Source organism: Bufo gargarizans, chromosome 4, assembly GCF_014858855.1.
Source record: "Bufo gargarizans isolate SCDJY-AF-19 chromosome 4, ASM1485885v1, whole genome shotgun sequence".
NCBI classification, from domain to species: Eukaryota; Metazoa; Chordata; class Amphibia; order Anura; family Bufonidae; genus Bufo; species Bufo gargarizans.
In genome coordinates this window covers 109,212,698-109,235,816 of record NC_058083.1, presented here as the reverse complement: position 1 = coordinate 109,235,816, position 23,119 = coordinate 109,212,698, and the positions used below count along the sequence as shown (strand labels likewise).

General features: G+C 46.3%; 1 protein-coding gene across 2 annotated transcripts; it reads right to left on the bottom strand.

The window, feature by feature from the left end:
• Nucleotides 1-981: 981 nt before the first annotated feature.
• LOC122936139 (erythroferrone-like) lies at nucleotides 982-22,148 on the bottom strand. Of its 2 annotated transcripts, none has more exons than XM_044292172.1 (8): nucleotides 21,734-22,148; nucleotides 20,517-20,723; nucleotides 18,767-18,878; nucleotides 16,719-16,876; nucleotides 14,752-14,860; nucleotides 3,028-3,112; nucleotides 2,841-2,919; nucleotides 982-1,269 (listed from the first exon to the last, which is right to left on the bottom strand). In XM_044292172.1, the coding sequence occupies exons 1-8, from the start codon at nucleotides 21,857-21,859 to the stop codon at nucleotides 1,171-1,173; spliced, it is 975 nt and encodes a 324-aa protein (XP_044148107.1). In that variant the 5' UTR covers nucleotides 21,860-22,148; the 3' UTR covers nucleotides 982-1,170. The 2 variants fall into 2 exon arrangements, with proteins under 2 accessions (XP_044148107.1, XP_044148108.1); XM_044292173.1 differs by lacking the exon at nucleotides 982-1,269 and adding an exon at nucleotides 2,282-2,586.
• Between the last annotated feature and the right edge of the window lie 971 nt (nucleotides 22,149-23,119).

Here is a 23,119-nt window from a genome sequence, read left to right as displayed (position 1 = left end):
TAATTTTTGCAATATTCCTTAGGTGAAAGAAGGAGTTTTTCACCACAGCTGAAATTTGGTTCCTGAGGTTTAACTCCTTATCCATCAGTAAAACCCAAGCTGCGCACAGTGTTGGAGCTAGTAAGGTCTGAGATGCCTACCCTCAGTGGTGTTGACTGTGTCTGAAATATTAGGTGGCCCAACCCTATAAAAATGGTCGGACTGGAAGTACTACTGAGTGACCAACTAATGTGCGGTATAATAATCACTTTAGGCTACTTTCACACTAGCGTTTTGGCTTTCCGTTTCTGAGATCCCTTTTATGGCTCTCAGTAGCGGTTCAAAATGGATCAGTTTTGCCCTAATTAATTCTGAATGGAAAAGGATCTGCTCAGAATGCATCAGTTTGCCTCCGATCAGTCACCATTCCGCTCTGGAGGTGGACACCAAAACGCTGCCTGCAGATCCATCCTGGCACAATAGAAAACGTCATGGCTGTAGAAGACCTAATACAACCGGATCCGTTCATGACGAATGCATGCGGTTGTATTATTGTAACGGAAGCGTTTTTGCAGATCCATGACGGATCCGCAAAAAACGCTAGTGTAAAAGTAGCCTTACTCGTACCCTGTTTGGATCAGACCATCTGTGAGTAGCGTGCCTTGTGGTCAGAGAGACACATTTTTAATTGCGTTCTTTATTTCATAGAAATATCCTAAGTGATTAATAGTGAATATTCCCGTGGCTCTGTGGCCATCTTACTTTAAAGGGGTTTTGCCATCTCAGACAATGGGGGCATATCCCCATTGTCTGATAAAATGAGAACGGAGCGGGGAAATAAATGGAGGGCGCATGCGCAGCCGCCCTCCATTCATTTCTATGGGGCCGACGAAAATAGCCGAGCCAGTCTGCCCCATAGAAATTAATGGGAGTAGGGGCTGCGCGTGCGTGGTGCGCTCCCATTCACTTCTATAGGAGCAGCGCTTGGTGGTGGACGGACCCTCCAGCCACAGCTCTCCCTGCTCCGTTCTCGTTGTAGGTGCGGGTCCCACTTCTGGGACTATCGGACAATGGGGGCATTTCCGAGTGACATGCCCCCATTGTATGTGATGGGAATACCCATTTAAGTTACAAAATATTTAATGCAAGTTATTAAATTAGAAAATATAGAGGATAGAATGACATCATAGATCACTGTCCTAAGAGGACACCGCTGAAATCGGAGCCCTTCTCCAGCACAAGCCAAGATTTTATCCTGTTCTCCAAGAAAAGTGACACGTATTCGCCCGCCTGTGGGAAATAAAGCAGATGAAAGAGGCATAACCATATTGCAAGATGCTGATAATATTATCATTGGAGGACATTTATCAAAGGAATGGAAAAGTGCTCGAGCTGCCCACTAAAGTCCCTCTGTCTTCTAGCCTGTGGAAGCAAGATCGTTTCGGTGTAACTTAGGCCCACTGATCTCGCCATCTCCAGTGCACTGACTTGACCACTTGGACTGGCTGTGGGCGCTTCTGCTGAGGTTCTAAGTCGTCCTGTTCAGCTGCACAACATAAAGGGAGGAGCACATCCGGTTGGAAAGCCAGTTGTGCAGTCATGTGATCCCAACCAGGATCGCAGAATCAAGTACTGCTTCAAATGTATTCTCTCCACAGGTTAGATGAAAGAGGATTTTTAGGTACAGGCCTGGAGAATCCCTTTAACGCTGCTGTCTGGTCGCTATGGGCACCTCCCTATGTTTTCTATACACATAGTAGATTATTCTCTACAGCACTGTTTTTGGCTAGTTTAGTAGAGAAGATGGAAGGTGATTTTATATGCATAAAAAACTGATATGGATCATGTAATGTGGTCTCCAGCTGTTGCGAAAGTACAACTCCCAGCTATTGGCTGTCTGGGCATGCTGGTAGTGCTCCAACTTTCCTCCAATGACAGATGTTGGGCATCTTTGATCCTTTTGTCCTCGGGAACAGATAAGCTACTGCCAGAGGTGTCTGGTAGCAGCTTCCCCCTCACATGGATGGTCGACCAAGCCGACTGGTACATATGTGGGGGGTTTGCTTTCAGCCAGGTGACCCTTCGTCTCTTTCCTCAAAGCCATTCCTTAACACTAGATAATTATTGGTGGATCCAGCCATCAAACTAAGGCAGGGATAGCCAACCTGAGGCTCTCCAGCTGTAAAACTACAACTCCCATCATGCCCGCAGTCTACAGCAGGGCATGGTGGGAGTTGTAGTTTTACAACAGCTGGAGAGCCGCAGGTTGGCCATGGCTGAACTAAGGCTTTATTAACATCTCATGTATCAAAGGGTAACCTTCACTGACATATACCGTACTTCGATGTGTCCCTAGGCCCCAATCCACCATAGTGTCATCCTTCTGCTATACACTGGGCTGGGACAATGTGTAGACATGTTTTAATTTTTTTTTTGCTATTGGGGAAAAATTCTACCTTTTGACGAAGCATGGACTAGAAGTAGCCAAAAGTCTGCATTTGGTGAAGCATGGCCTAGGAGTGGAGGCTGTCAGAAACTTCTGCGGTTAGGGAATGCTGCATAAGGCCTCATGTACACGACCATATCCATCTCGCATAAATTGTGGATCTGCAAAACATGGATACCAGCCATGTATTCCGCATATTGTAACCATACCTATTCTCTGTAAAATGGACAAGAATAGGGCGTTTATTTTTTTGGCGGAACAGAAATTCAGATCAATGGGTCTGCATCTGATCTGCAGAAAATGCGGAGCACAAATGCAGATGTGTGCATGGGGCCTAAGGCTGTGTTCACATGTTCCAGCTGTATCTTGGTCCTTGCATGTTAAAGTCTGAGATGTTATATTGCCAGTAATTTACCTGGATATACAATACTCCATTCAACGTGATTGTAGCTGCCACCTCGCTGCTGGTAAAAACGCCAATTTGTTGCAGGGACCTAGAGGAAAAGAAAGTATTTGTCTTTCGTGTTTGTGTCTGGAACCTGACTGGCACTGGTCGAAAAGTAATCATATTTTGCTCTGATCTAATTCACCGTTAAACTTACAATTTTTCCTGGCAAAGGGACAGGATACAGAGCTGCACACATAGAAAACCCGGGGTATCCCAGTGCTGAGCCGGTTTCTGAAAATCTGAAATACATAAAAAGCTTATGACTATTCGCTTGTTGTTTTTGTGGCTCCCACTGGTTTTCATGGTTGGTCACTTCAAGGGGTATTCCAGTTGTATGAAGTTACCCACTATCCTTAGGATAGGTGATGAGCATCGATAGACATGATCATTTCAGCAGTCTGCCACTTGTGCTGATATGTGGTGGTTGCTGAGTACTTAGGTGCATATTTATTAAGACCGGCGATTTACACACCGCTCTTAATTGTGCCTGCGCTGCTTGAGGAAGCGCCAAAGTTATGTGGCGACCTCCATGCGACAATCTAAAATCCACGCCAGATCCCTTGCTGGCGTATATTTAAGTAATTTTGTATGCCGAAAACTGGCGTACTGAATGAGAAGGGACTTGCTAGACCACCCCCCTTCCCGCCCCTCACCACGCTCCCTTTTTATTTTTTTAGACCGATGGAGAAAGTGGCGTGAGCGGGGAAAAGTTGCAGCTTTTGTTCCAAAATGGCTTGCAACAAAATCTACAACTGATATACGCCACAAAAGTGGCTAATATCGGTACATAAATGGGCCCCTTAGTGTAGTGCTCACCTGAGAAGAGTCATGAGCTTCCCGTTAAGAGTCTGCTTAGGCCCCATGCATATGACTATATTTTTATTAGAGGTCTGATCCGCATTTTTTGTGGATCAGATGCGGATCCATTCATTTCAATGGGACTGCAAAAAATGCGGACAGCACTCAACAGATATATACAGTATCGTCTCTGGGTTACAGATCCGTTCAACATGGATCTTAAAGGGAACCTGTCATGTGGATATTTGATTATAATCTAATTATATACAATAATTAACTACTAAAAAGTACCTTAGATGTATTCACTTACTGGTGTGACAGATGGTTACCTCATAATATACACACAAAGATGCCACATGCCGATGAGCTGATTTGAGTCCAGCGTGATGTCAGTGAGTCCAGCGTATTTTTAATTCAGAGCTATAGCCACTCCCCTGCCCACCTGCTGCTGATTCATATGGAAAATAACTGTCAATCAGCAGCAGGTAGGCGGGAAGAGTCAGGAGCTCATGAATATTCAGGACTCTTCATTATCAGCTGGAGCTTTTCAATACAAGATGTTGGCAGATTGACTGGGTTAATTAACCACTTCAGCCCCGCTAGGTGAAACCCCCTTCATGACCAGGCCACTTTTTACACTTCGGCACTACACTCCTTTCACCGTTTATCGCTCGGTCATGCAACTTACCACCCAAATGAATTTTACCTCCTTTTCTTCTCACTAATGGAGCTTTCATTTGGTGGTATTTTATTGCTGCTGACATTTTTACTTTTTTTGTTATTAATCAAAATGTAACGATTTTTTTGCAAAAAAATGACTTTTCACTTTCAGCTGTGAAATTTTGCAAAAAAAACGACATCCATATATAAATTTTTCGCTAAATTTATAGTTCTACATGTCTTTGATAAAAAAAAAATGTTTGGGCAAAAAAAAAAATGGTTTGGGTAAAAGTTATAGCATTTACAAACTATGGTACAAAAATGTGAATTTCCGCTTTTTGAAACGGCTCTGATTTTCTGAGCACCTGTCATGTTTCCTGAGGTTCTACAATGCCCAAACAGTAGAAAACCCCCACAAATGACCCCATTTCGGAAAGTAGACACCCTAAGGTATTCGCTGATGGGCATAGTGAGTTCATAGAACTTTTTATTTTTTGTCACAAGTTAGCGGAAAATGATGATGATTTTTTATTTTATTTTTTCTTACAAAGTCTCATATTCCACTAACTTGCGACAAAAAATAAAAAATTCTAGGAACTCACCATGCCCCTCACAGAATACCTTGGGGTGTCTTCTTTCCAAAATGGGGTCACTTGTGGGGTAGTTATACTGCCCTGGCAATTTAGGGGCCCAAATGTGTGAGAAGAACTTTGCAATCAAAATGTGTAAGAAATGACCGGTGAAATCCGAAAGGTGCACTTTGGAATATGCGCCCCTTTGCCCACCTTGGCAGCAAAAAAGTGTCACACATGTGGTATCGCCGTACTCAGGAGAAGTTGGGGAATGTGTTTTGGGGGGTCATTTTACATATACCCATGCTGGGTGAGAGAAATATCTTGGCAAAAGATAACTTTTCCCATTTTTTTATACAAAGTTGGCATTTGACCAAGATATTTTCTCGTGCGTGGCATTGGGGGACACAGCACCATGGGTATATGCCCAGCTGCCACTAGGAGGCTGACACTAGAAACAAAAAAGTGTTGGCTCCACCCAGGTGGGCTATACCCCTCTGCTAGAGCCAGAATAACTCAGTCTAGTTCTAGTGTCCGTAGGAGGCAGACATGACCTGCTAGCAGGTCTTTTCTGCTAATTTTATTTTATTTTTATTTATTTATTTATTTATTTCCTTGTCGGTTCTCCCGGAATGGGCTGCTACCCTGTCCCAGGCCATAGGTAGCCTTGCTAGCCTCTCCCAATCCCTGGCGCAGTCTCTGGACAGTCTCCCTGCCCAGATTGCGGCTGCCTCTGGCAGGGCCTCTACCGCTGGTGATGCGCCTGGCGACAGTTCCCATCCTCGCTCCGGCACTCGGTCCCGCAAGCGACCACGTACGGTCTCGGCTGGGTCCCACTCCTCCTCAGTTTCCCCGGATCGCTCTCCGGTTAGGTCTGAGTCCGGTGAGATTTCTTCTTCAGCCGCTTCCGCCGCTCCTGGGGACTCCTCCGCTTCAGATTCTGAATCTGAGCGGTGTTCGGCGATGTCGGCAGCCGTGCAGGATCTCATCAGGGCCGTTCGGGACGCACTCCATGTACAGGACGTTCCCTCGTCCTCCTCCCTGGAGGCAGTGTCCTTCCGCCGCTCTAAGCGGTCCACGGTGGTTTTCCCCAATCACGAGGATCTGGACGCGCTCCTTGCCAAGGAGTGGCGTCACCCTGACCGGCGCCTTCATCTCACCAAGGCTTCTGATGTCCCTTATCCCTTCTCAGAGGATTCGGTCAATCTCTGGACGATTCCCCCTCTGGTGGATCCTCAGGTCGCTCGTCTGGCGAAAGCTACTACGCTTCCCCTGGCTGATGCGGCTTCCTTGTCGGATCCCGCTGATAAACGGGTCGACTCCTTGGCCAAGTCCGTTTTCATCGCAGCGGGCGCCGCCATCCGCCCTGCGTTTGCCGCCTCTTGGGTCGCCAAGGCATGCGCTATTTGGGCAAAGCAACTTCTCCGTGCCTTACCTGCTGACTCTGACCAGGGGAACTTGGCAGTGCTTGCCTCCCAGATCTATCAGGCTTCCAAGTTTCTTTGTGACGCCTCTATGGAATCGGCTCGCCGCTCTGGGCGTGCGGCCGCCAACTCTGTGGCTATCCGCCGCACCATCTGGCTTCGTTCCTGGGCGGCGGACTCCGCCTCCAAGAAGGCTCTTATCTCTCTTCCCTTTCTCGGTGGAAAGCTTTTTGGGAAACGCTTGGAGGAGCTCATCTCCGAGGCCACTGGAGGTAAGAGTTCTCTTCTTCCTCAGAATCAGCCTCGCCGCCGTCGTTTCCCCGGGTCGTCCTCCCGGACGCAGTCCTTTCGGTCCTTTCGGGCCCCTCCTGCCCGATCTGACAAGAAGCCTTCCAGGCCTTCCTTTAAGTCCAGGCCCTCTTGGCACGCCAAGCCCAAGCCCGCTCGTCCCCAGTCCACTAAGCCTCCTTCCGCATGACTCGATCCCCGTCATGGTGGGAGGGCGCCTGCTCGTCTTTCGGGATGTTTGGCGGGCAAACGTAGAAGACGCTTGGGTTCTCGAGGTGGTCTCTTCTGGGTACAGTATCGAATTCACCGACCTTCCGCCCAGTCGTTTCTTCTTGACGTCCCCCCCCATGTCTCCCGCCCGAGCAGACAGGTTTTTTCAGGCCATTCATTCCCTGCGTGCTCTGGAGGTCATCGTTCCGGTTCCAGAGTCGGAACGTTTTCGGGGCTTCTACTCGAACCTATTCACCGTCCCCAAAAAGGACGGCTCACTCCGTCCTATCCTGGATCTAAAGGCGCTCAATCACTTTGTCCGGGTCCGTCATTTCCGCATGGAGTCCCTCCGGTCCGTGATCGCCTCTCTGGAGTTGGGCGAGTTCCTGTCGTCTATCGACATTCAGGATGCCTATCTCCACGTTCCCATCGCCCTCTCCCACCAAAGGTTCCTTCGCTTCGCGGTGGGTTCTCTTCATTTCCAATTTGTAGCCCTTCCCTTCGGTCTGGCTTCCGCACCGAGGGTTTTCACCAAGGTGTTAGCTCCCCTCGTGGCTCTTCTTCGTGCCAGAGGGGTCGCCTTGGTGCCTTACCTGGACGACCTTCTGATTCGGGCCCCGTCTCCCGAGGACAATCTGTCCAGCCTGAGCATCACCCTCTCGGCTCTTGCTCAGTTCGGGTGGCTTGTCAACCACCCCAAGTCCTCCCTTATCCCACGCCAGAGGATGCTCTTTCTGGGCATGCTCTTCGACACTCGCCTCGGGCGGGTGTTCCTTCCCCCAGAGAAGGTTTCTTCTCTTCAGGCGGGGGTGCATCTTCTCCGCAGGCCGTCCTCTCTGACCATCAGGACGTGTATGCGCGTCCTGGGGAGGATGGTGGCCTCATTCGAAGCCATTCCTTATTCCCAATTCCACTCTCGGGACCTTCAGATGTTCATCTTATCCAGGTGGGACAAGTCCCCGGAGGGTCTCGATCGCCTTGTTCGTCTCCCCCCTCAGATTCGCCTGGATCTCTCCTGGTGGTTGCTTCCTCGGACGGTGTCCCTGGGCCGGTCCTTCCTCCCTCCCAGTTGGCGGGTGATCACGACCGATGCCAGCCTCTCGGGATGGGGAGCGGTGTTCGAGTCCCTCACGGTTCAGGGTCTGTGGTCTGTTCAGGAATCCTCCCTGCAGATCAACGTTCTCGAACTCAGGGCAATTTTCTTAGCACTGTCGCACTGGACTTCTCGTCTGCGCGGCCTCCCGATCCGGATTCAAACGGACAATTCCACCGCCGTGGCTTATCTGAATCATCAGGGGGGCACCAGGAGCGTGATGGCCCTGCGAGAGGCCTCTCAGATCCTGCGATGGGCGGAGGACCACGTCCCCGTTCTCTCCGCCGTCCACATTCCCGGGGTCGACAATTGGGCGGCAGACTTTCTCAGTCGTCAGCTCGTCGACCCGGGCGAATGGTCTCTCCACCCGGAGGTGTTTCATCAACTGTGTCTCCGGTGGGGAGCTCCGGACGTGGATCTCTTCGCGTCTCGCCTGAATCACAGACTTCCGCGCTATGTTGCGCGGTCCAGGGATCCACAAGCTCTAGCGGTCGATGCCCTAGTTCTGCCTTGGTCTCAGTTCGACCTTCTGTATCTCTTTCCACCCATCCCTCTTCTGCCTCGAGTGCTCAAGCGTCTCAAGGCAGCCCGGGTGCCGGCGATTCTGGTGGCTCCGGATTGGCCCCGCAGGGCGTGGTACGCAGATCTCGTGTTCCTGCTCGCCGACGTTCCATGGCGTCTTCCCCTGCGCCGCGATCTCCTTTCGCAGGGCCCTCTGTTCCACCCGAATTTACCGCAGCTTCGTTTGACGGCGTGGCTGTTGAGACCGCGGTCCTGAAGGCCCGTGGTCTCTCGGACTCTGTCATTCAGACGATGCTTCGCGCTCGGAAGCCCCAGTCGGCCCGTATTTACTATCGGACCTGGAGGGCGTATTTTGCTTGGTGCGAGTCCGCACGTTTTCGTCCCCTCCTTTTTTCGGTCCCTAATATTCTGGCCTTTCTTCAGGCTGGCTTTGATAAGGGGCTTCGCCTGGCTTCTCTCAGGGGGCAGATTTCTGCCCTTTCGGTCCTTTTTCAACGTTCTGTGGCCGCGCGGGCTCAGGTTAAGACTTTTCTGCAGGGTGTCGCTCGCCGAGCCCCTCCTTTTCGCCTTCCGGTGGAGCCGTGGGACCTGAATCTTGTCCTCGATGCTCTTCAGTCCTCTCCTTTTGAGCCCTTGGCAGACATCTCTCTGTCGTTTGTGTCATTTAAGGTTGCCTTCCTTGTGGCTATCACCTCTATCCGTCGGGTTTCCGAACTGGCGGCGCTTTCCTGCCGGTCGCCTTTCCTGGTGTTCCATCAGGACAAGGTCGTTTTGCGTCCCGTTCCTTCCTTTCTCCCTAAGGTTGTCACCCCGTTTCACATCAATGAGGAGATTATCCTTCCTTCCTTCTGCCCTAATCCTTCTCACCCTCGGGAGAAGTCTCTCCATTGCCTGGATGTTGTTCGGGCCCTCCGCTGGTACCTTCGCCTCACGGAACCCTTCCGTCGTTCGGATTCTCTTTTCCTGGTTCCGGCGGGTCCTCGTAAAGGTTTGCCTGCCTCCAAGGCCACCATCTCTCGCTGGGTTCGGTCGGCTGTCAAGGAGGCCTACGCCGCGAAGGGCCGTGCTCCCCCTTCCAGGTTGACCGCTCATTCGACTAGGGCAGTCGGGGCTTCCTGGGCGGTGCGTCATCAGGCTTCGGCTGCCCTGCTTTGCCGGGCCGCCACCTGGGCGTCAGTTCACACTTTTTCTAAATTTTACCACATTCATTCCCTGGCTTCTGCTGATGCCAGCCTGGGGCGTAAGGTTCTGCAGGCAGCGGTGCTTTAGGTTGCCGTCTTGGCATTCTTCTTCCCTCCCTCAGGGACTGCTTTGGGACGTCCCATGGTGCTGTGTCCCCCAATGCCACGCACAAGAAAAATGGATTTTTTGTACTCACCGTAAAATCCTTTTCTCGTAGTAGGCATTGGGGGACACAGATCCCACCCTTTCCTTGGAGCATTTATTCTTGTTCGTGGTTCCGGCGTTTGCTTGTGGTTGTCGGGTTCCCCAGTTCAAGACTTGTTGGCACTCCGTTTCTTTTTGGTTCAGGTGTGGCGTTCCTACTGCTTTTTGTACTGACTGAGTTATTCTGGCTCTAGCAGAGGGGTATAGCCCACCTGGGTGGAGCCAACACTTTTTTGTTTCTAGTGTCAGCCTCCTAGTGGCAGCTGGGCATATACCCATGGTGCTGTGTCCCCCAATGCCTACTACGAGAAAAGGATTTTACGGTGAGTACAAAAAATCCATTTTTTCTCACCCAGCATGGGTATATGTAAAATGACACCCCAAAACACATTCCCCAACTTCTCCTGAGTACGGCGATACCAGATGTGTCACACTTTTTTGCTGCCAAGGTGGGCAAAGGGGCACATATTCCAAAGTGCACCTTTCGGATTTCACCGGTCATTTTTTACACATTTTGATTGCAAAGTACTTCTCACACATATGGGCCCCTAAATTGCCAGGGCAGTATAACTACGCCACAAGTGACCCCATTTTGGAAAGAAGACACCCTAAGGTATTCCGTGAGGGGCACTGCGAGTTCCTAGAATTTTTTATTTTTTGTCACAAGTTAGCGGAAAATGATGATTTTTTTTTTTTTCTCTTTTTTCCTTACAAAGTCTCATATTCCACTAACTTGCGACAAAAAATAAAAAATTCTAGGAACTCGCCATGCCCCTCACGGAATACCTTGGGGTGTCTTCTTTCCAAAATGGGGTCACTTGTGGCGTAGTTATACTGCCCTGGCAATTTAGGGGCCCAAATGTGTGAGAAGTACTTTGCAATCAAAATCTGTAAAAAATGACCGGTGAAATCCGAAAGGTGCACTTTGGAATATGTGCCCCTTTGCCCACCTTGGCATCAAAAAAGCGTCACACATCTGGTATCGCCGTACTCAGGAGAAGTTGGGGAATGTGTTTTGGGCTGTCATTTTACATATACCCATGCTGGGTGAGAGAAATATCTTGGCAAAAGACAACTTTTCCAATTTTTTTATACAAAGTTGGCATTTGACCAAGATATTTTTCTCACCCAGCATGGGTATATGTAAAATGACACCCCAAAACACATTGCCCAACTTCTCCTGAGTACGGCGATACCAGATGTGTCACACTTTTTTGCTGCCAAGGTGGGCAAAGGGGCACATATTCCAAAGTGCACCTTTCGGATTTTGCAGGGCATTTTTTACACATTTTGATTGCAAAGTTCTTCTCACACATTTGGGCCCCTAAATTGCCAGGGCAGTATAACTACGCCACAAGTGACCCCATTTTGGAAAGAAGACACCCCAAGGTATTCCGTGAGGGGCATGGCGAGTTCCTAGAATTTTTTATTTTTTGTCGCAAGTTAGTGGAATATGAGACTTTGTAAGGAAAAAAGAAAAAAAAAGAAAAATCATCATTTTCCGCTAAATTGTGACAAAAAATAAAAATTCTAGGAACTCGCCGTGCCCCCCACGGAATACCTTGGGGTGTCTTCTTTCCAAAATGGGGTCACTTGTGGCGTAGTTATACTGCCCTGGCAATTTAGGGGCCCAAATGTGTAAGAAGTACCTTGAAATCAAAATGTGTAAAAAATGGCCTGCGAAATCCGAAAGGTGCCCCTTTGCCCACCTTGGCTGCAAAAAAGTGTCACACATCTGGTATCGCCGTACTCAGGAGAAGTTGGGCAATGTGTTTTGGGGGGTCATTTTACATATACCCATGCTGGGTGAGAGAAATATCTTGGCAAAAGACAACTTTTCCCATTTTTTTTATACAAAGTTGGCATTTGACCAAGATATTTATCTCACCCAGCATGGGTATATGTAAAATGACACCCCAAAACACATTGCCCAACTTCTCCTGAGTACGGCGATACCACATGTGTGACACTTTTTTGCAGCCTAGATGCGCAAAGGGGCCCAAATTCCTTTTAGGAGGGCATTTTTAGACATTTGGATCCCAGACTTCTTCTCACACTTTCGGGCCCCTAAAAAGCCAGGGCAGTATAAATACCCCACATGTGACCCCACTTTGGAAAGAAGACACCCCAAGGTATTCAATGAGGGGCATGGCGAGTTCCTAGAATTTTTTTTTTTTTGCATAAGTTAGCAGATATTGATTTTTTTTGTTTTTTTTCTCACAAAGTCTCACTTTCCGCTAACTTAGGACAAAAATTTAAATCTTTCATGGACTCAATATGCCCCTCACGGAATACCTTGGGGTGTCTTCTTTCCGAAATGGGGTCACATGTGGGGTATTTATACTGCCCTGGCTTTTTAGGGGGCCCTAAAGCGTGAGAAGAAGTCTGGAATATAAATGTCTAAAAATGTTTACGCATTTGGATTCCGTGAGGGGTATGGTGCGTCCATGTGAGATTTTATTTTTTGACACAAGTTAGTGGAATATGAGACTTTGTAAGAAAAAACAAAAACAAACAAAAAATGTCCGCTAACTTGTGCCAAAAAAAATGGCTGAATGGAGCCTTACCAGGGGAGGGTGATCAATGACAGGGGGGGTGATCAATGACAGGGGGGTGATCACCCATATAGACTCCCTGATCACCCCCCTGTCATTGATCACCCCCCCCTGTAAGGCTTCATTCAGACGTCCGCATGATTTTTACGGATCCATGGATACATGGATCGGATCCACAGAACGCATGCGGACGTCTGAATGGAGCCTTACAGGGGGGTTATCAATGACAGGGGGGTGATCAGGGTAATCAGGGTGATCACCCCCCTGTCACTGATCACCCCCCCTGTAAGGCTCCATTCAGACATCCGCATGATTTTTTACGGATCCATGGATACATGGATCGGATCCACAGAACGCATGCGGACGTCTGAATGGAGCCTTACAGGGGGGTTATCAATGACAGGGGGTGATCAGGGTAATCAGGGTGATCACCCCCTGTCACTGATCACCCCCCCTGTAAGGCTCCATTCAGACATCCGCATGATTTTTTACGGATCCATGGATCGGATCCACAGAACGCATGCGGACGTCTGAATGGAGCCTTACAGGGGGGTTATCAATGACAGGGGGTGATCAGGGTAATCAGGGTGATCACCCCCCTGTCACTGATCACCCCCCCTGTAAGGCTCCATTCAGACATCCGCATGATTTTTTACGGATCCATGGATACATGGATCGGATCCACAGAACACATGCGGACGTCTGAATGGAGCCTTACAGGGGGGTTATCAATGACAGGGGGTGATCAGGGTAATCAGGGTGATCACCCCCCTGTCACTGATCACCCCCCCTGTAAGGCTCCATTCAGACGTCCGCATGATTTTTACGGATCCATGGATACATGGATCGGATCCGTAAAAATCATGCGGACGTCTGAATGGAGCCTGACAGGGGGGTGATCAGGGAGTGTATATGGGTGATCACCCGCCTGTCATTGATCACCCCCCTGTAAGGCTCCATTCAGACGTCCGCATGATTTTTACGGATCCATGGATACATGGATCGGATCCGTAAAAATCATGCGGACGTCTGAATGGAGCCTGACAGGGCGGTGATCAATGACAGGGGGGTGATCAGGAAGTGTATATGGGTGATCACCCGCCTGTCATTGATCACCCCCCTGTAAGGCTCCATTCAGACGTCCGCATGATTTTTACGGATCCATGGATACATGGATCGGATCCGTAAAAATCATGCGGACGTCTGAATGGAGCCTGACAGGGGGGTGATCAATGACAGGGGGGTGATCAATGACAGGGGGTGATCAGGGAGTGTATATGGGTGATCACCCGCCTGTCATTGATCACCCCCCTGTAAGGCTCCATTCAGACGTCCGCATGATTTTTACGGATCCATGGATACATGGATCGGATCCGTAAAAATCATGCGGACGTCTGAATGGAGCCTGACAGGGCGGTGATCAATGACAGGGGGGTGATCAGGGAGTGTATATGGGTGATCACCCGCCTGTCATTGATCACCCCCCTGTAAGGCTCCATTCAGACGTCCGCATGATTTTTACGGATACATGGATCGGATCCGTAAAAATCATGCGGACGTCTGAATGGAGCCTGACAGGGCGGTGATCAATGACAGGGGGTGATCAGGGAGTGTATATGGGTGATCACCCGCCTGTCATTGATCACCCCCCTGTAAGGCTCCATTCAGACTTCCGCATGATTTTTACGGATACATGGAACGGATCCGTAAAAATCATGCGGACGTCTGAACGGAGCCTGACAGGGCGGTGATCAATGACAGGGCGGTGATCAATGACAGGGGGGTGATCAGGGAGTTTATATGGGGTGATCAGGGGTTTATAAGGGGTTAATAAGTGACGGGGGGGGGGGGTGTAGTGTAGTGTAGTGTTTGGTGGGACTGTACTGACCTACCTGAGTCCTCTGGTGGTCGATCCTAACAAAAGGGACCACCAGAGGACCAGGTAGGAGGTGTATTAGACGCTGTTATGAAAACAGCGTCTAATATACCTGTTAGGGGTTAAAAAATTCGGATCTCCAGCCTGCCAGCGAGCGATCGCCGCTGGCAGGCTGGAGATCCACTCGCTTACCTTCTGTTCCTGTGAGCGCGCGCCTGTGCGCGCGTTCACAGGAAATCTCGCGTCTCGCGAGAGGACGCGTATATGCGTCCAGGAGGAGTAAAACAACCACCTCCCGGACGCATATACGCGTACAGCGGTCGGGAGGTGGTTAAAGAAAGTGACCCAGCATTTTGCTAAGAGAATCAGTCACTTATTTATGTTGCCCTTAGTTAGGACACCATAAAACTGGTGACAGGTTCCCTTTAGGTACATCATGTCATTTTATAATTTATCACTTGACATTGGATGTTCTTTCCTGTTCTGCCACTCACCAATCTGGAGTCTTGCAAAGAAGGCATATAGACCTGTGACTGGAGCAATATATCGACCGCTGGTTGAATTCAGGCCGGCTCCTCTGTAAAAGGATCCCTCCAGAAGAGGCTGCAGACAGATATGGTATTGGGTTAATACTGTATAGGTAGACCTCAGAGGGCGGCTGTTGTATATGTAGGCGGACACTTCAGCAGAGAATAAAACTAATAGTCTGACGTCCCATTGTAGAAACCCAAACGTGTAGGTCCACATTTACTAATGTGAGTGCCCACAGACTGTGTAAAAATTTGGTGTATTATTTGGATCATCTAGTTTCAGAAAAAAAAAATCCTCTGCATCTAACTTGCCAAGGTGGCAGGGCTTACCTGAAAAGAAGTGTGGCCTGAGGTACATTTTGCGCTACAATTCTGGCGTAAGAGTCTGTCTCAAAGTAAGCCAGCCAATAATTGTTATAGAGTCGGAGTGAATTGTCTATCCGTGCAGCACATTTATCACCCAGTCTGAGCCCCTGTGATAGATCTGGTGCTGGTCTAGACAACAAGGGAGATTTTTCAAACTGGTGTAAAGTACTACTGGCTCAGTTGCCCATAGCAACCAATCAGATTCCACCTCACATTTTCCAAAGGAGCTCTGAGAAATGAAAGGAGGAACCAAAGCTAGTTTTTCTATACGCCATAAATCCCCCCCAAGTTTATGCCCTCTACAAGTTTAGTAAATCTGCCCTATATCTACATCAGCTCTCAGTATAGTGATAGCGAAACATGAACAGAGAAGCTACTGTATATGTAAGCTTAGAGGGGCTTTCCAGATAAATCCTGCTCAGATTTTCCAATGGGAGAAAGAAAATGTAAGAAAATTGAATGAGATTTCTTAGGTGAGCACTTGGACAGACTGCCCCTTTCTTGTTCTATATATTTTCAGAAAGGTGGAAAAGCAAATGGCTTCATTTAGTAAAGCATGTGGCCATAAACTGGCAGAACTCCTTACACCATAGGGCCAAAATGGCTTCTATTGCTGGATTGTGCATTATACAGATTTTTTTTTATTATTATTTCATTTTACTCAATTTGGGCTAAAATGTTTTTTTCAGTTAATCTTTATTAAATATCTTCTTCAGTTTTTGTCATAAAGGGTTAAGTTTTAGCCTAGCTGTGAGCATCTTTCACTTGATGTATTAGGCCTCTTGTACATGGCCGTTGTGGTTCCGTTCCTGGCATTGGTGACAGCAACTTGAATGGGTCCGTTCCACAAAAAGATAGAACAAGTTCTATTTTATTGCGAAACAGAAGCACGGATCGGAGTGCTTCCGTGGGGTTCCGTTATGTGCTTCTGTTTCGCCACGCATCTCCGGATTTGCGGACCCATTAAAGTGAATGGGTCCGTATCCGTGATGCGGAATGCACACGACCGGTGCCACGTGTATTGCGGAACCGCCGTATGCGGCTTGCAATACGGCCACGGGAGCACAATGGCCGCGTGCAAGAGGCCTAATCCTGATCTCTGAATTCCTGACAGCTCATAAACATTAAAGCCATAATCTTATCAGTAAGATAAAAGCAATAAAGAGTGTTTATGAGCTGTCAGGAATCAGAAATAAGGCTTCACATGAACTATCAGCTGAGTTATCTGACAGAACAAAGTGGGGGAAGATTTATCAAACTGGAGTCAATAAAAACTGGCTAAGTTGCCCCTAGCAACCAATCAGATTTCACCTTTCATTTTCCAAGGGAGCTCTGAAAAGTGAAAGGTGAAATCTGATTGGTTGCTATGAGCAACTCAGCCAGTTTTCCTTTACATTAGTTTTAAAAATCTTCCCCAGTGGAAACAGCTTGCTATTAGAGAATGTCAATGCTGTGCAGGGAAAGCGGCTGAACATTTTTAATAAAGACAAATTGAACACATAAGTGCAGTGCAATACTTTGCCCCCAAAGGTGTCCATAGCTCTTAAATTTGACAAACCACTCACCCGTTGGTAATTCTGAAGTTCCTTCATCTCTCCGGATTCCACTTGGATATCTCCGATGGTCTTACATGTAAAGGCTGCATGCACCTTTGTAGGGAGCACAGTTGGAATGGTTCCAGGAGCTAGAGACTGTTCGCCATCCTTCTGTTTCAGGAGAACATCTGTCAGGAAATGACATTTGTGGTTTATGGATGTATTTAATCATCAGCATGGGTTTCCTGGGGGTACACCAGTTCCTCCCACACTCCAATTGGCTTCTTATGAAATTGTCCCAAGTCTATGTGATATGTAGGGAAATCAGATTGTGAGCTGCACTGGGACAGACACTGAATGGTAGCAATCTCTGTACAGTGCTGTGGAATATGTTGGTGCTATACAAGCAGGTGGAAATGTATTGAATCTTTTAGATCATCGTGCTTTGGGTTGACCAGCAGATCTGCATTCGAAATAGCCGTATAGAAATTCAGTAGATATAATCTGCTGCTTTTCACCATGGAATTCATTGCTATAAAGGCCCCTTTCACACGAGCGAGTATTCTGCGCGGGTGCAATGCGTGATGCAAACGCATTGCGCCCACACAGAATCCGGAACCCATTCAATTCAATGGGTCTGTGTACATGAGCGTTGGTTTTCACGCATCACTTGTGCGTTGCGTGAAAATTGCAGCATATTCTATATTCTGCGATTTTTACGCAACACTGGCCCCATAGAAGTGAATAGGGCTATGTGAAAATCGCATCCGCAAGCAAATGCGGATGCGATGCGTTTTTCACAGGTTGTTAAGAGATGTTGTTTGTAAACATTCAGTTTTTTTATATCGCGCGTGCAAAACGCATTAAATCGCATTGCACCCACGTGATAAAAACGGAACAACTGAACACAATCGCAAACAAAACTGAATGGACTTGCTTGCGATATCGCACAGTTTTAACTGAACGCATCCGCAACGTATTAGGACACGCTCGTCTGCAAGGGGCCTAAGGCTTCCTGCACACGAGTGCGGGTGAACATCCATAAGATGCACGAATTTCCTTGCGGGTTTATGTGCGTCTCTGCACCATTTCTAATTGCAGTTTTTCTTGCTCTTTAGGCACAGATCTCGGCCTTCATTGGAAAAGGGTGAAATCCGCAGCTAAAAACGCAAACATAATTGACATGCTGCAGATTTGGAAATCCGCACTGCAGGTCAATCTCCGCACATGGAAAAAGTCCACAAAGTGTACGAGAGATTTGTGTAATCTCATACACTTTACTGGTACTGTACTACGCTGCGAATGTTCCACACGGGAATCCACGCCGAAAAAAAGTGCATTTTCAGCCTAATATTAGTCCCGTGATCGATCTCTCCACACACAATGAGCTACCTAGTTGTGATTGTATACAGCGTCTCCATGGTGATTACGGTCATGGGACCTTTTTTGATCACGTGACCACTCTCCCAGGACGCTGTTACTTTCTGACATATGTGATCTCGGTACAGAGACGCCAAGGCACATGTAAAATTCCAGTCCTCCCTTCCCCTATCCATAAATTATGTTTTTAATTTAGCACATATGGAATGCCACAAGTGTATAGGTTTTATCAATTATGAGTCATCAATCGCTCTTGTAGTTTTTGGATACTTTTTCACATTTATCATGATTTTTACGGATGAATTCACTATACAGTTGTAACACTAGTGATTGTTTTTTTAGATTACATTTTTCATGTAATATTTTGACCACATTTGCACTTTATATGTTAACTAGCTTAATTATTTTATTATCTCGTGGGAGGTATTTATACATGTACTATGCACCATTATTGTCACTGCTTGAAAAAGGTTCCATTGAGAGGACCGAAACGTTGCATCTGGTGAAATAAAATATGCATGTTTTTGTTGGAAGTGCCGTGGAATTTTCTTTATGTTATATATATATATATATATATATATATGTTATTAACATAGGGACATAAGGGAACTGAGACAGTGGTATATGTGGTGGCAGCTGTAAACCAGTCGTCACTATTTCAATATGAAGTTTTGGAACCTAATAAGAGTTGTATTCACCGCTCATGAGCTGCAGGAATTGCGAAAGTTTCTTCTGCCTGTAGACATGATTGATGGAATGACTATGATGTCTTGAAGGCGCTGGAGGGCCAACCGGTCCCGAGTGATGATTCTGAGAGCACACAAATATTTTACAATAAAAAAGTTGAATTTAGGCCTATGATAATGCCGAAAAAATGGATGGTAGATTGGTTGAAGGGGTTTCCTGGGAACAGAACATAGATGACCTAGAAGTCATAAATATTATACTCCCAGAAAGGCCCTTTAAAATTGACTGTACCTAGTGGGAGTCAATTGGCATAAATACTAAAACATTCTAACATTAGACTGCAAATGAGCTCATGTCAGTCAAACCAGAGATGCTTCCAAAAGGATCAGTGACCCATCCGTAGACAGCTGTTTCGGGGTTCTTGCTCCTCATCAGTATAAAGCAGGGTGCTGGTTGGCATAAAATACCAAGATGTTTTCATTGATTTCATAAATCCTTGTGGCAGTGACCCTTTCTTAGTGTTATGAGTTTTTGTGATATTGCAGAAAAATTGTAATAATAGTTAATGGGGTTGTATAAGAGTATATATTTTTTTTAATTTTCTTTGGAAACAGCACCACTCTGGTGCATAGGGTGTGTCTGGTATTGCAGCTCAGTCCCATTCACTTCATAGGGGCTAAGCTGCAATACTACTTACAACCCATAGGCAAGAGTGGCACGGTTTCTGGAAAATCTTTCTTTCCTCCCTCTAACCAGAGAATTGTCTTCGATAAATCTATACCATAGCTATCAATAATTTTAGTGTTTAAGAATTCAAAAAACATAGAAATGAAAGAAATGGAAATAAAAAGCCTAATCTGTGGGAAATTGGGCTTTGTGGCTTCATTATTGCTTAGAATTCATTCTAGCTGTAATTTACTAGAGATCAGTTTCTACTTTTTAAACTGAGTTTTGAAATTGTTAATAGTAAGGGGCCCGATTATTGTGTAGGATGAGCGCAGACCTATGATGAACGTGTCCATCAGCTCTCGTTTGCTTTGGCCGATTACCCAGGCTGATGCAAAGTATATGGGGGAGGACCGATTGCTGCTGCAGTGATTCCTCCCTCATTCAGTTCTGTGGATTATCAGCAGCACATCCCTGATTACACAGAGAGATTTGCTGCTGATGACCCGGGTTCTTTGCGATGCAGCAGCATGATCAGGGTGGACTGGCCATAGACCCTACTGGGAATTTTACCGGTGGGCCGATGCCTCCTCATGGCTGCTGGCTCGGTACATACTACTGGGGTCATTATTAGAGGAAGTCCAGGCAGCATGCTAAATGTAGGGTTGTCTTGGTGTTATGGCCCACATCTCACCTCCTAAGCCCCCTGCGCCATATCTTAATTAGAGACAATTGGAGGAGGACAGAATGTGGCAGTTATTGATGACCACCACAGAGGGGCAGCTTCGGGGGAGGTATTTTGTGCTGCGCTGTGGTATTACTGACCCTGCCAGCTTGTATTGGCCCCATCTACTTGTGCTTCCCCACCTTCTGTAAATTTGGACCCACTTACAACATTGGGGACACTTTTAGTTTTTTTTTTTCCAGAGCCAATTTAAGTTCCCAGTCTGCCCCGGGGCATGATTATATGGGCCAATTATTATGCTTTTTCCCAATAGCTGGCTCAAAAATCACTTAGTGTAATAGGACAATAACAGAACACTGAAGGTTGTAAAACTTTGTAAAATGTCATACTGTAGATATAGTATATCTTACTCGCAGAGAGTCCTCATGTCCCTTTTTCTTGTTTTTTGCTTCACGGTCAGAGTGCTTGAGAAAAAACAGCCAGGAGTTCTTGGGGGAATATTTGGTAGCTTGTGCTCCTGTCCCTTTCCTCAGTAACTTCTCTACTGTGGTGTCAATCTGTTCTGGGGGTGTAAGTACAGGTATCCCGACTGAGGGTAGAACTGTGATGGAGGCATCCTGTGAAAAAAGATATAACCCATTACTGCTTTATCCTTTAGCTAATCTATTGTACTGTCTGATGTTCTAGATCAGTAATGGCTAATCCTCCGGCCACTCCAGCTGTGGTGAATACTCCCAGCATGCTCCATTCATTTCTATGGAGTTCTGAGAAGAGCCAAGCAAGGGAGCATCTTAGGAGTCATAGTTTTACCACAGCTGGAGTGCCGGAGGTTAGCCATCACAGTTCTAGATGTTCTTCCCAGTGGAGTATGCCATATGATCATCAATACTATAGATTAATGAGATATTATTGCAGTATAATTAAAGCCTGTGTCCTTTCTGATGTCCCCTCCAGGTGAGCTCTTCATGTACAGGCATCTTTTCTTTACCGACTGGTACAGAGAACAGTTTTTGTAGTCAGTGAGTGTGAGCCCAACCGCCACGACTGTGTGGAGAGATTGTGGACATCACACCTTCTTTCTCACCATTAGATGCTCACCAAAATGTTGTTGGTTTTTTTTTCACATTTCACAGATCCAGAATAAGAAAATCTCAGTCTTCTCTGTATTTCTAATATACATTTATATACTATATGGAAGAAATTAAATAAATTTACACTTAAAGAATTTTTAGACTTTCCTTCCAAGGTTGTTATGTTGATGTAAAACAGAAAACCCATACTGTAAGCAAAACTTTGTCAAATGATATGGGCAGTAGTGTTTTCTAGTGACATATATACCCATGTGGTACCACTGGCAAATATGATGCAGCTCCCGACTAGTTTTCGACTTATTGAGCCATCTGTGTACCATTATTAATTTATTATACTACTAAAAAAAGCAATTTCTAATAAAACAGAATATTATCCCTGATCATGGACCTGAGAAACTTAGGATGATTTTGTTTTGTAGTGTAAAGCACATGTACAGTATCTCTGATATTTGTTCACCTTAACTGGATGTATATCTTTATTCTAGTCTTAGTAAAATTACATCATATTGTATAAAATATGTTAAAAAAAGACCTACCTCAAATTTAGATCCTCTGTTCTTATGGGTACAAGCAGGACAGGCGCTGAGAAGAATCAGAAGGACCCCCATACTAATAGTCATGAGCACACAGCGCAGGGGAACAGGCTTGCTGTCTGCATTCATTGTACTCACTGGACTATGTTACTTCCAACTATACTCAATGAATCAGTAATACAGTATTAGTACACAAGGTCCATGTACAAGTGCCCTCAGTACTGTCCTAGACAAGATCTCACCTTGATGCTCCTGATATACAGTATCTATTCCATGTATAAAAAAAATATAAAGTTAACTACATATATAAAATGTAGGAAGAGATTTGTACTCAATAAAGGAGTTAGATGAGGTCTATGTTGTCCTCCTGTGCTGTTGTCTCCACTCTGGCAGTATCTCCTACTTGTGGCTGCCTTGTCCTCTGGGTCCAGATAACAGTACACTGTACCCAACGCCCCACACGCACACATATTGAGAAGCTTAGAGTGTTTTTGAGTGTTTTTTTTTTTTCCAAGAAACAGAGTTAGAAGAAATTTGAGAGAGTGTAAAGTTTAAAGATGCAGTCATGAGGAAAACATAGTTCTTAATTCTATTTTGGCTCTTGGTGGTCTTAAACTTTATGAAAGTTCAGTATTTCTTGTGTCAGTATTTACTTGTGACCAATGTTCCTTCTCAGTTGTGTACTTTCAAGGGGAAACAGTTGTAACAGGACTCTTACAGGAGAGTCTCACTGGGGAATCATCTTTTTAATATCACCCTTCACTATGGGATATTTTTCTTACATTTCAATGTATCATTTGAAGGGCACACAGGCATTGCTAGGGACATGTTCCCATCACTCTTGGTTTTGACTTTTGGAAAATATGGTCTTGACTTTTCAAAGAAGAGTGTTTACTGTAAAAAGGCCAAAGTGTCTACTGTGTGTACATAAAAACTAATGAGCTTTCAAATAAAGAACCTTCAATGTACAAAAATCAGGGACAAATGGTAAGGTTACCTCGGTGTGTGGAGACCAAACCATCTATGCCAGATGGGACTGTTCTAGATAATACACTAACTCACAGTAACCCTACAGTCCTCTAGGAAGGAAACTAGAAGGACTGATGGCTGTAATACAGAAAATGGAGGTGTCATATATATGGATGAATATATTTGTTGTCTGTTTGGTAAGCTCAGAATTATGTATGATCCATATGTAAACTTATTCATGAATATTCACAATTGTTAATGATGGAATGTTTTACAAGGAAAGAAAGTTTGTGGCTATTAGTACTATCATTATATCATTATCTATTTTATGAAAACAGGGGTAAGAAAGAAGCACAGAGGTCACCATCCGGGACCACCTCCAGCAAACTCTAAATCTGGTACCTATCTTCCTTCACCAGT